The 13530-nt window shown below is 35.2% G+C and overlaps 2 protein-coding genes across 2 annotated transcripts in view; both read left to right on the forward strand.

Moving 5' to 3' along the window:
- Positions 1-10631, forward strand: part of INTS2 (integrator complex subunit 2) — a 50510-nt gene extending 39879 nt beyond the window's left edge. Inside the window, exons 18-24 of the mRNA XM_060134283.1 lie at positions 1297-1422; positions 5129-5327; positions 7390-7641; positions 7996-8103; positions 8236-8341; positions 9320-9496; positions 9600-10631. Coding sequence (XP_059990266.1) covers positions 1297-1422; positions 5129-5327; positions 7390-7641; positions 7996-8103; positions 8236-8341; positions 9320-9496; positions 9600-9769 — 1138 coding nt within the window. The 3' untranslated portion in view covers positions 9770-10631. The remainder of the gene's footprint in view (positions 1-1296; positions 1423-5128; positions 5328-7389; positions 7642-7995; positions 8104-8235; positions 8342-9319; positions 9497-9599) is intronic.
- A 2789-nt stretch (positions 10632-13420) lies between these two features.
- The window catches only part of BRIP1 (BRCA1 interacting helicase 1), a 204216-nt gene continuing 204106 nt past the window's right edge, over positions 13421-13530 (forward strand). The window contains exon 1 of the mRNA XM_060135882.1: positions 13421-13483. The gene's annotated coding sequence lies outside the window, so the exon portion shown is untranslated. The remainder of the gene's footprint in view (positions 13484-13530) is intronic.

The raw sequence follows: 13530 nt of genomic DNA on the forward strand, positions 1-13530 counted from the left end.
AATTAGAGCTTTCCTGATTACTTTTGAGTAATCTAATCTTATACCAATTCCCAATCCTTTGTATGTGACCATTGTTTTTTCTCTTAAAGGTTTTAGGTTCTTTTTCATTGTTTCTGAAATTTCATGATGATACATTTTGGTTTGGGTCTTTTTTAATTCATGGTGCTGGGCACTTGGTTGGCCTTTTTTTTTGTCGGGGGACTAATCTGATGTCTTCACTTCTAGGACAGTTTCTTGTATTTTTTTTTTTTTCAGTAATTTCTTTCCCTCTGTTTTCTGGAATTTTTTGCAATTTGGATTTTAAACCTCTTGAACTTACTCTGATTTTCTCCTTCTTTCTCCTCTATTTTTAAATTTCTCTTTTATGTACATTTTCTGGATATTTCGTCTGTTATCTTCTGATCTTTCCTTTGAATTTAAAATATTTCTGTTATAGTCTTAATTTCTAAGAGCTCTTTCTTATCTGAGAATCTATAAATGCCTCCTATTCTTGTTTCATATACGAAATATTCTGTCCTTTAAGGAAATTAATTATAGGTTTAAGAATTTTTTTTTCTTCTCATCTCTATATTGTTTCTTTGGCATTCCTTTCTTTCTGTTTGTATATTTTAATCTTTTTCAAAGTAGAAACTTTCTTTAAATGTCTGATGATTGTTGGCTATCCACTCATTTAAGAGTGGGCAAGCTCTGTGTGTGAGGTGGGGTTGATGGACTCCTGGGCTTCACTGTAAGAGGTCAGATACCCTACATATTGGCATATTCTTCAGTAATTCTGATGTGTAGTCAGGTTAGTAACCACTTTTATAGTCTATTGATGTTTAATCTCAAAGTGGCATCTCATATTTAGATTCTGTGATGATAAATGTAGAACAATAATTTATGGGGCCAGTTACAGTTTCAAAGTGCTTTGGTGGATATCATTTCATTTACAGGTATTATAGTCATATTTTACAGAGGAGGAAACAGTTCAGAGAGGTTCCATGACTTACACAGAGTCATACAGCAAGTGGTATAACTTAGGTTTTAATTCAAATTCTGATTTTATATGCCATGATTATTCCCTTACAACTGTGAAGATTTTTGAAACTACTTTTGTTTATTGTTTTATCTTCATTTGTTTTAGAAACATAATAATAGGTTAGATTTCTATAGTTTTTAATTTTTCCAAGTTCATTTACACCTGTTCTCTAATTTTTTTCCTGACTATATCTTTCTAAGATAAAAGGAACTGGATGGTGGCTACAGGTTTCAATTATGATATAGCTGGTTTTGAACATATGATTATTTTCTCATCAGGCTGTGGGTAATGACAGTTAATGCACTTCAACCATCAGTAAAGTTTGTACGACAGCAAAAGTATACTCAGAATGATCTGATGATAGATCCTCTCATTGTGCTAAGATGTGATCAGAGGGTGTACAGGTATGTGTCATTTGAGTTCATTTTTACTATAGAGTTATGCTTTGGAGAGTCAAAGGAAATTGAAGAAATTCAGTTTAAACTTATATCTTCGTGTTCTTGCAGGTAACTTGGCAGTATGACCTGTGAGGTTTTTGTGTTTTTTTTGGTTGTCTATATTCATGAACTTCAGTTTAATATGTGATTAATAAACCTAGCCTTAACAAAATGTCATCTTTGGTTTTGGCAGCCCTCAATAGTGTTCTTTCTCTCAGAGTCAAGATAGTGAAAAATGATACCATTTCTCATAGCATTGTTGAAAAAAGCTTTAAAAAAACCGGTTTATTATGAAATCATTACATGCATTAAAATTGTGATCCTTTTGGAATCCTTAATTGTGATGTTAGCTTTATTGATTCCACATTTGTCTATACTTCCTTGCTAATTGCTTAACTTAATCAGTTGCTTTGAAGTAGCTTCACCTCAAGAGGTGGGATTAATTAATCCACATCATTAATATTTGAATTTCTAGTTGCTAAGCTAAATAGTAACAAAGATATACAAGTTGAGGGGTCTGCCTTTAAAGTGATTATCACTTGTATCGGGAAATAAGATAAATACCTGAAAAGTTAAATAATATGGTCATATGCAGATGAATGGTACAGTAAATGAACGGTGTTAAAAGTTTCAGGAGGAAGTGAGACTTTGAGTAGTATTTTGAAGTATAGAAATAGGGTTTAGATGAACAGATACTGTAATGATGGGGCGTAAGAGGTCAGAGAAGGTATTGTGAGAAAAAGAATAGTGTGAGCAGAAGTGTAAAAGCAAGAGTGAAAAAGCCTTGAGTGGAAGGCTTAGTTTTTGAGAACACACTTTAGAGTTGGAATGTTAGGTTAAGGTCAGGCTATGGAGGGCCTTGAATGTTAGGCTGAAGAGGTCATTTAGGTGGTAACTTACGAAGAGAAGGTTCACACTAGATAGTTCAGAGGGGAAAGAAACTGGAGTAAAGAAGACTAACTAGGATACAGTAATATACTCATCTGCCTTTAACCCTGGGGATGAAATTCTTGAAGTGGCAAAATCTGCAGAATCAGCCAAATATGGTTTGGTGAGATCAAGGTCTCGGAGGGAAGAGGAACCAGAAGAATAAACAGTATAAATGACATTAAGTATCTATTTAATAAAAAGAAAACAACAGTAAATAACATTTCTAGAGAAGAGCCATTTCTAAAACAATTTATCAGTGTTAAAAATCCACTTAAGTAGGTAACCTTTCACCTAAATCACCCGCAGTTGTTCAGGAGGCTGTTAAATTATGCTATCATAATGTATGAAATGTTTTTGTAGCCTAGATCTTTCACTTAACAACTTGTGAACCTTTTCTCATGTTAATAGATCTTCTTATGTTAATTGGCTACGTAGTATTCCACATAGATATGCTATGCTTAATTCAGTTCCCTATTGTTGGATATTTTATTTCCATTTTTTGTTATTATTGATAGTGCTGTGGTAACTATTGTGTACTGAGTATTTCCTTAGAAATGATTATTAAAAATGGAATTATTATTTTATTTTTTTATTTTTTTTTCTTTTTACGCGGGCCTCTCACTGTTGTGGCCTCTCCCAACCGCGGAGCACAGGCTCCGGACGCGCAGGCCCAGCGGCCATGGCTCACGGGCCCAGCCGCTCCGCGGCACGTGGGATCCTCCCAGACCGGAGCACGAACCCATGCCCCCTGCATCGGCAGGGGGACCCCCAACCACTGCGCCACCAGGGAAGCCCTAAAAATGGAATTATTGAGGCAAAAGGAACATGCTCATTTTTAAGTCCTTTGATTCATGTTTTCATTCTGCCACTCAGAATGGCTGAACCTGTTGACATTCCTATAGTGATGTTTGATATTGTACACTTTCCTATACAGTTTTATATAATTTTTCCAATTTGATAAGTGAAAAATAGATTCCCACTTTAATTTATATTTTTCTTAGATTGAATATTTTAATATACTTATTGGTTATTGGTATTTCTTCTTTACATTTAGCCTAGTTTTCTATTAGAATGCTTACCTTTTTTGATTTAAAGAGCTTTTTACGTATAAAGGATATCAGCTTTTTGTATATAGAGTGCAGTTTTTTCTTTTATTGTTCTATTGTTTTGCCTTTAATTTTGTTCATTTTTTAAAATTTGATTTTTTCTAAGTGATCATTTAGGTGGTTTTTAAAAATGTCAAACAATATGAAAAGATACGACATTTTGGATTTGCTTTGAACTAACCAGTGGTGATGGTGGGAAAGTGGATGGTGGGGTATGGGTGAAATAAGACTAGCGATGTGTCGATAACTGTTGCTGCTGGGTGATGAGTTCTTAGAGGTTCATTATAATATTCCCTTTTTTATGTGTGCATGAAAGTTTTCATTATATACATTAATAAGTGCACAAACAAGAAGATTAACAAGGAAAAGGTGTACAGTGAAAAGTCTTGTTCTCTCGTATCTACCCTGCTGCCATTTTTAAAGCAAAGTTCCTCTTTGAACTATTGACCAATCCCAGTTCCATCTCCAGAGGAAACTTTATTGTCATAATGGTGTGTATGTAGCTTCATTTTCTATGTATTTACAAATTTATAAACAAATATTTACTTTTTTGTTTTGGGTGGTGTTAAAAAACGTAAGTGGTTTTTGGTAGGCTCTATTTTGTTCTTTTTTTAAAAAAACTTACCATTCTGAACATGTTTTCCATATTGGTATGCATAGTTCCATCTCATTGTTTTAACTGCTACATAGTATTCCATATATACAGGCCTCTACAAACTCTGATCCAGAATGTCTGGTGGAGTTTAGGATTTTTTTTTTTAATAAATACTCCAGGTGATTCTTATCTTCATTTTTGGGAATATTGCCATGGTTTATTTAACCATTGACATGTTTCTTTTTTTCCACTATTAATACATGCATGTTTACTGTAGAAAATTTGAACATTTCAGAAAAAGTATTGACATTTCTAGTGTTTCATAGTTAAAACCAAAGCTGTACTGCCTGTTTATGCACACATACTCAGTCTGTGATAGGCTGGGAAGTGGCATTGTCAGGTTTTTCTAAGGGCTTGGCTTTTAATATTTTAGTGGTTACTGATTTATCTGTTTTGGTTTCCTTTTTTACATTTAATTCTTACATCTATTATCTCATTTAAATTTAATTTATAACAATTTTTGAGGAATGAATAACTCTATTCATTTTTTGTTTTGTTTTGTTTTGTCTTGACTGTGCTATGGGGCATGTGGGATCTTAGTTCCCTGACCAGGGATCGAAACCCATGCCCCCTGCATTGGGAGAGTGGAGTCTTAACCACTGGACCACCAGGGAAGTCCCTAGACTATTTGTCTTTGAGGACAGCTGCCTTGCAGGCTCATATCTAAGAGATTTAATGGTAGTGCCATTTTTTTGTAAAAAGGAATGCCTTTTTTCTAGGGTATATATTACATTTGATTTTAGTTGATAAGATGAAATAGATAATACTATTCATACAGTCTTGAAATACAGAGAATTATATATATATTAAGCTTTCATTTTTGAGAATGAATATTTTGGTGGGAAAAGTGTTAACTTTCTACTCTTTTAATGTTTTCAGGTACTGTTCAGGTTTTTCTAATTATTCAAATTGATTGACCATGTTCTGACTAATTTATAAATTTATATTTTTTCTCACATATTTTTCTTCTTTCTGTGTTTAGATGCCCCCCACTGATGGATATTACTCTACATATGTTGAATGGATATCTTCTGGCATCCAAAGCCTACCTTAGTGCTCATCTGAAGGAAACAGCAGAGCAAGATAGGCTTTCTCAGAATAATACAATAGGTTTAGTTGGACAGACTGATGGCCCAGAAGTTACCAGAGAGGAATTGAAAAATGCATTACTGGCTGCTCAGGTAATAAAGTAAAATTAATCAAAAAGGCCAAGGGCTTTCCTGTTAATATAATCATTTAAATAGATGGCCTTCTACATAAAATGGTGACATATTATACATTCCTTTTATTACAGAAGGTATATTATAATGGTGTTACCTTTGCTTCTGAATTATTAAAATCAGGAATAATCTTCATGGCTTTATTTAATAGCCATTTTAGTGAGATTTATATTTTAACAAAATATGACTTTTGTTTCTTAAAATCAAATGGAAAAAAAATCAAATGGTGGAGACAGACAAAAGTGTGTGTGTGTGTGTGTGTATATATATATATATATATAAAAAATAAAATGTCAGGCAGTGATAAATACTATAACAACACAAGTAGTTAAAGTTTGTATTTAGAAAAGTTTTATAACAATATAGAATTTACTGCAGCCTTAGGTAGTAATTTTGGACTAATGCAGGACATGCGAGATGATTGAATGTTAAGCAGTTTGAGGTCTTCAAAGTAGAAATGTTTTCTTAGTTTGAAATATATTTTCTGAAATCTTTTCATTGGCAATAAGGGGAATTAGAGTAATAATATAGGTCCACAATCCCTTATCTGTAATACAGAAATCCAAAAAGCTATGAAAACTGAGGCATTTTTTTTGGTAATTCAGTTGGCAGAAAAACCTGACCTGATATGACCTTGTTTGTGTCAAAACTTGACCTGAATTGATGTGAAGCTATTTATGGCCTTTATCCCACTTAATATGAATGTTGGTATGTTTTGTTGCAGAAATATTAATACATTTGATTACAATGTACTGCCTTAGTCTCTGCTGGAGGTGTTATATAATATTACAGAAAAAAAAAATCTGAGTTCTAAAATAAATCTGACCCTCAGAGTTTCAGATAAGGGCTTGAGGATGGTAATAGCTACCATTTATATAATGCTTATTATATGGTGGATGCTATTCTGAGTTTTTTATGTATATTAACTCATTTACTCTTTACAACCAACCTATGAGGTATGGAGTATTATCTCCATTTTTACAGATTAGGAAAACGAGATCCAGAGAGGTTAAGTGACTTGCTCAAGGTTATACATTTAGTAACTGGGGAAGCTGGGATTCAAGCTGGGGGAGGCTGGCTCCAGAGTCTATAAAAAAACAAACAAACATAAAACAGTAACAACCGAAAACCCGTCAAGAATGATTACAAAGTTTACTTTATAAATGATTATAATGTAAGGCTAACCTTAGTTTATAATTAAGTTATTAAACAGGTAGATGGAGTAATTGTTTTCTTCTATCCCAGGCAGTGGCAGTCTTTCAGAGATGCATATTATGTATTCATTTTCTTTTTCCTTCTTCCTGCTAGATGCAAGTGATTATAGCTCTCCTTTATAGGCAGGGGCATTAAGTAGATCACCCCTCAAGAAACTACTTTTCTATGAAATGGCACTCAAGCTTGTAGACTGAGCAATAATGAGTTGTACAGTTGGAATGGATGGTAAGGCAGAATCTTTCCAGAGCCTTAAAGAGCCTATCTTAAAATTAAAAGGAAAAAGAGCTTTGGGGAGTGACTTTTAGGCATTAATTATTAACCACCATCTTCAGAGGTGAGAAAAAGAGGGGAATACAAGATAGGATCCTGGGAGAAGTAGGAATTTAAGAGGAAGGAAAGGAGATTCCAGTAGAAGTCATTTTTTGCCCTAGGGCCTGTTTTGGATGACACCGAATTTGAATACTCTTGTAGTAGATGTTCTTAAACTCGAGTTCATGTATCTGCCTTAGAGGTGTGTGACCACTCTGAAATTATGCCATATGTTGCTGTGTTTACATATGTTAATTTTTATGCTGAGAGGGTATACAGTTTTCTTCAGATTCTTAAGAGGGTTCATGGCCCTGAAAAAGATGAGAACCACTGGCCTATAGATTGTTCACTCTTTCTCTTAGAAGTACCTCTTTGCTTTTTGTTCTTAAAGAAACAGTTATTTTTATCACATGTGTTCATGTGAAAACAAAATCAAATTTGGTTTTCAAACAAACTTCTCAGAAACTTCTTAAATTCACTGTGTTTTATTTGCTTGTAGGATAGTGCAGCTGTCCAGATTCTCTTGGAGATTTGCTTACCTACTGAAGATGAGAAGGCAAAGCGTGTCAATCCAGACAGCTTGCTAAGGAATGTTCAAAGCGTTATTACTGCCAGCACTCCAACTAAGGGAATGGAGGAAGGAGAAGACAATTTGCTCTGTAACCTTCGAGAAGTTCAGTGCCTTATCTGTTGTCTGTTGCACCAAATGTACATTGCGGATCCCAACATTGCTAAGCTTGTTCACTTTCAGGTCTGGTTTCAAAGAATGATTCTTTATGGTTGAACTTTATTTTGGGGGTAGTTTTGAAGTACTAAATTAATAGGAATCATTTAGAAACTGGAGGTCACGCAAATGATCATGGTCCTTTGCAATATGGAGAAAAATCCAGATTTTTAAAATTTGATTTCAGCCTAATGAAGTGTTCATAGAATTTATTTGTATTTTAGTGCATCAGAGAGGTGAAATGCCAGGAAACATGTAGGGCATTGTAGCTTTCTGAGCAACTGTTACATAAAGGAAGTGAAACCTTCCTTTATATTTTTATCTGTATTTGACTTGCAGCTATTTTATTTCTAACTTTTCCCCCCTTTCTTGTTGAGATAGGGTTATCCATGTGAACTTTTGCCTCTGACAGTCGCAGGTATTCCATCTATGCACATCTGTCTGGATTTCATACCTGAGCTTATTGCACAGCCAGAACTTGAAAAACAGGTAATGAGCATTTTGGAACTTTAGGAGAATTTTGATCTCCCTTTAATCTTCTAGTTATATAAAACATTTTACAATTTTTAATACTTAAAGACCTTCTTCAAAAACATGTAATATTTGGATTTTGTGTTACAGATATTTGCTATCCAGTTGCTTTCTCACTTGTGTATCCAGTATGCATTACCAAAGTCACTCAGTGTGGCTCGCTTAGCTGTCAATGTCATGGGAACTCTGCTAACAGGTGTGTAGCCAACTGACATCAATAACAAAAATTTCTAACATAAAGTAGTACATATTTTTTCTGACTTTAGTGACACCATGTTTTCTGTGTCACTAATAGTTATGCCATCTTTTGAATTATTCTTTTTGAAAATTTTCCTATGACAAATGTGATGTATAGTGTAGAGGAGATGAGTAGGTAGGCAAATTGTATCTTTCATTTTTGTGAATGACTGTATATAGATTTATAGTAAATATACTAAGCATTCCACATTTTACAAATGGAAATCAAGTCTACCTTCTGAATATAATTATGTCAATAGAAAACAAGTTACAATCTATTACAAATGCTTAGAATTCAAGAAAAATATAATCATATGTATAAATAAGAGATAAATATATAAGTTGTTTCCTTAAGTTCTAAAACATACCCTAACATTTTAACCACCTTCTAGGTTGTTAAGTAAAATGGTATGAAAATCAACTAAAAGATATGAACTATAATTCAACCTTTAAAAGTTATGGCTTAGTCAATTTCATATTCTTAGTGCTCCCATAATAATCTATTCATTTATCTTTCCATCGTATTCACTTCATGTTATAATTATTTGCAGTGGTTAAGATCTTACACTGCCTGAGTTCTATCCCAACTCCACTGCTAACTGGAGTTGAAGAAGCTTCTTAATCTCTCTAAGGTTTATTTAAGAGTTTCCTCATATATTAAATAGTATCACAGAAATACTTTTTTCATTCATAAGATTGTGGGAATTAAATGAAACAATGCATGAACTGCACCTATCACAGTGTTTGGACATAAGCATTTATGTGTTGGATGATGGCTGACTACTAGATTATGAGCTCCCTGAAGGCAGGGGCTGGCCATGTCTTAGAAAACTTAGTATCCTCAGCACAGAGCATGGTGCTTAGTATATTGTATAGGTCATGTATGTTGAATTTGTATCTGTAAAATGAAAAATTCTGTTTTATTTCTTTCTAACAGTTTTAACACAGGCTAAGCGATATGCTTTTTTCATGCCAACTCTGCCAAGTTTGGTCTCTTTTTGTCGAGCATTTCCTCCACTGTATGAGGATATTATGTCTTTGTTGATCCAAATAGGGCAAGTCTGTGCCTCTGATGTTGCCACTCAGACAAGAGACATCGATCCGATTATTACGCGTAAGTAGTAACTTATTTTCAAGAGTTGTTTTAATATCTCAAACAGAAAGGCCCAAATCCTTTCCAGATTTCTTGCCTTATTTATTTTTCCTTATGTTTTTAGGCCTTCAACAAATAAAGGAGAAACCAACTGGATGGTCTGGAATCTGTAAAGATCCATCTTACAAAAATGGACCTAGGGACACTGGAAGCATGGATCCTGATGTACAGCTCTGTCATTGTATTGAAAGCACAATAATTGAAATAATAAACATGAGTGTTAGTGGAATTTAAGAAAAACAAAAACAAAAAAAACTTAAAACAAAAAAATGAAGCTGTTTTGCTGCATATACCCAACATGAATTTGCATCTTATAACAACTAAACTGAATGGGAACAGTAACGTCTTGGAATCACTAAAACGATTCAATTCAACATGAATACAATTTAGAACTCTCTTGAGAATTATGCTTGCTTGTATTTGATTGGCAGTTCTTTGGATCTACTTTGCTGGTATGTTTTTTGTAGCAGCTGAGCTTTTTCTGTTGGGAACACATTTAAGAAACTCATTACTGGAAAGTGAATATGGCCTTGTATTAAGCTTTTGAAGTGAAGAAAAACTGCCATGCCTTTGATTTAATTTCTTATAAAAATAAGTCTGTGGGTAGCCCTAGTATTTACCTGTCAGCTAGTAACAGAGTATATTGATGCAATGATGAGAGGGAGAAAAAGGGAAGGGAGAATTCAGGAAAAATTAGGAGTTTAGATACCCAAATAGAAACCTCTAAACTTGCAATGCAAGTAAGAGTAATGCAAGATGGAATTCCTTTTCTCAAGAAATAGTATTGAGAAGGCTTTAAAAAAGGCAAGTAGCTTTTTGTGAATGATTTTCATGGAATTACAGATGAGGATTTTAAGATTTTACATATTTGCTTCAATTTTTACTAATATATGAAGCCATATGTTTAAAGAGATACTTGAATAATTTGGAATTTTAAGATACTGGTTTAAAAGTGTTTACAGAAACATCTTTGTGCAGAGAAGAACCTGAAAGGATGTCTCATTTAGTTTTTTTAAAGTTTATTTTTATAATGGTCAGAGGGGGGAAATACTTTGGTATCTAAAGTTTAGAGCAATAAAACCCACTGGATTAAAGAGTTCTTGGTTTGTCATTAGGATTATAATTCACATCATAATTCTAGATTTTGAAGTACAAAAATATATACAGTGTTTGGACCACAGGAAAAATTAAAAAGGGGAAAATACTGTGTTGTGGAAGGATTTTGCAGTCCTCTTTTAGGAATGTCCATTGATTAGGTAGATGCATTCAGATAACCCATAATCCTCATTTTTTTTTCTTTCTTTTTTTTTTTTTTTTTTGGCGGTACGTGGGCCTCTCACTGTTGTGGCCTCTCCCGTTGTGGAGCACAGGCTCCAGATGTGCAGGCTCAGCGGCCATGGCTCACGGGCCCAGCTGCTCCGCGGCATGTGGGATCTTCCCAGGCCGGGGCATGAACCTGTGTCCCCTGCATCGGCAGGCGGACTCTCAACCACTGCACCACCAGGGAAGCCCCTCATTTTTATTCTTAATGAAGTATCCAGTGTAGAAGGTACTTCTCTTTGCTTTCTGAGATATACCTGAATGAACGCCCCCTTCCCACCCCACTTGAAACAGACCTCTTCACTTATAAAAGAAATAAGGCAGGCTAATAAGAAAGTGTGGTTTTTAAGAAAAAAAATTTAATTTCAACCTTTTCACTAGCAAATAGTCACATCTTATTTTCCTTCTGTGTAAAATGGGATTACTGCTGGCCCTACCTCATAAGGGTATAAGAACTAATTTGTATCTGTTTCAAATCATGAAGTGCACAGTATCAATGATGAGAGTATTTATAACTTATTAGATGCTTAAAGTTCAATTAAGTAATTTTGATGCAAAAAATAAAAGCGTACACTTAAAAACAAACTATAAGAATTTTCATATTTTTAAACAAGGCAGTTTTGTAGTCTTTTAAAATTAAGTACAACTGCTCCTGTTTTGTTTTGTTTAAACTGAGGCTTTGGAATATCTTGTGTGAGTAGGTAACCTCTAGGAATTCAGAAGAGGTTTTCTAACTAAATGCTGTGCACATTCCTGGATCAATTTTCAAAGACTGGTCAAAACCTGCTGTGTTAAAATAATAACATATGCTGTTTTTCATCACGTTTGTTGATGATGTAAATAAAATGTGTAAATATATTAGTAAATGTTAATATTCATGTATTTTAAGTTAAGGTTATAACATTTGTCACAATGTGATTTTTTTTTCAAGTGAAAAACAGATGTGTGCAGCTATTTTGAATATTGGTTTATAAACATTCATATTCTTTATCAAATGAACTTGTAGCTTTTTGTGTTTCATTTCACCACTGTTAACCTGAAAGGAACAGTTCAAGGGACTGGAATCCAGGACTTTCTGGCTCCAGAAACTATGTGTATCCCTTTTTGTTACGCTACATACATCAAAAGGCAATACAAGGTGAGAGTCAGTTGAGAGCCTTAGGAATTCAGGAGAGGAAAATCAGAGTAGTTACCCTGGAGCAGTTACTTAAAAGATTTTGATATTTAAAAAAAATTGTAAAAGCAGAATAATAATTTGAAGGTATTTTTAAGGATTTATTTTTATAAATTATCTTCCATAGCACTGTCTTACCAGTATTTCATTTTTTTGTACTTTCCCTTCATCTTTGTTTATGCATATGTATTTTCACATAATGGAATTCCATAATACCCAGTTTGGCATCTGCTTTTTTTTCATTTTTTATATGGAAATTTTTTGCAAGTTGTTTGGTTTTTATAATTATTCTATTGGCTCCAGAATGACTGAATTGATATAACCATCTCCCTATTACTACTAGACTGGGAAGTTAATGATTTTTTTCCGAACAGAATGGGCACTATTATCAACTGAGGTACTATTTCCTACTTTTAGATTACTTCTTTAGGGTAAATTTCTGAGCCTGAGATTACTAAATTAAAGGGTAGAATTTATTTTTATGATTGTACGTTGTCATTTTGGGAAGATACAGTAAAACAAAGTGAGGCAAACAAATCAACTCGCCTTTTGCTGCTCCGACCTGCAGCAAATCTCTGTCCCAAACTGGTTTCTCGGGATGTGAGAAACTGTCTCAGGTTTTGCTTTTGGGGGGCACTAGTATTTGAGCCAAGTTTAGGCTAGAGTTTAAAAAAAAACCCAACAGTTTCGCGACATCATGGTTAACTCCGTACCTTTGAGGAAACTGAAGTGTCCTTGGCAAAGAATAAATTGGTCTTAGGAGGGACAGAAGGCTGACAAGCCTTAAAGGAGGTACTGGAGACCTCGAGAGCGTTTCTCTGGTTGAACGTGGTATCTGAGAAGGCCTTGACTATCAGGAGATTCTGTAGCCAGCTGTCATCGAACCTTTTTGCCTAATTTGGCTCAGCAGTCTGGCAATTCCCTCCTGGGTCTTTTTGATACTCTGGCTTCCGGAAAGTTCAGAAGTTTGAATCGGGTGCCCCTGAGGAATGCTGAGAGAACTCGGCGCGGCTTAACGGTGTTTCCTCTTCGTTGGTCTACAGACCTTAAATGTGAGACTTAAGAGTTTCCAAGAAAACTGAGGCACGGATTAAATCACCGGTTTCAAAAAGTCCAACGGAGAACGCTCTTTTAGTTCTAAATCCCTGGGCTCTGCGGAAGTCCATCACTCTCGAGGCAATCGCCTTCCGGTGCCGCCAAGTAGCTTGGGCCCTTCCTTACTGCGGGGGCTTCCGTTGGGCGCCCCCTGACCTCGAGCCGGGATTGGTTGCTTGGTTTCTCGTCTTGGCGGGGATTGGTTGTCTGAGCTCGCCCGGTGATTGGTGCTGGGAGTCGAGGGGGTGGGAGGCGGGAATTCGTCTGCGCGGGTGTTGTGGAAGTGACTGATGAGAGCTGAAGGGCCGAAAAGGTAAAGCGGACGCAAGCCCGCGACCGGGCCCGGGGGTCGCAGCCAGGTGAGGAAGAGGGGCTAGGACCTTTCTTCTCTACCAGGGCTCCGCTG

Source organism: Lagenorhynchus albirostris, chromosome 20, assembly GCF_949774975.1.
Source record: "Lagenorhynchus albirostris chromosome 20, mLagAlb1.1, whole genome shotgun sequence".
Classification (NCBI taxonomy): Eukaryota; Metazoa; Chordata; class Mammalia; order Artiodactyla; family Delphinidae; genus Lagenorhynchus; species Lagenorhynchus albirostris.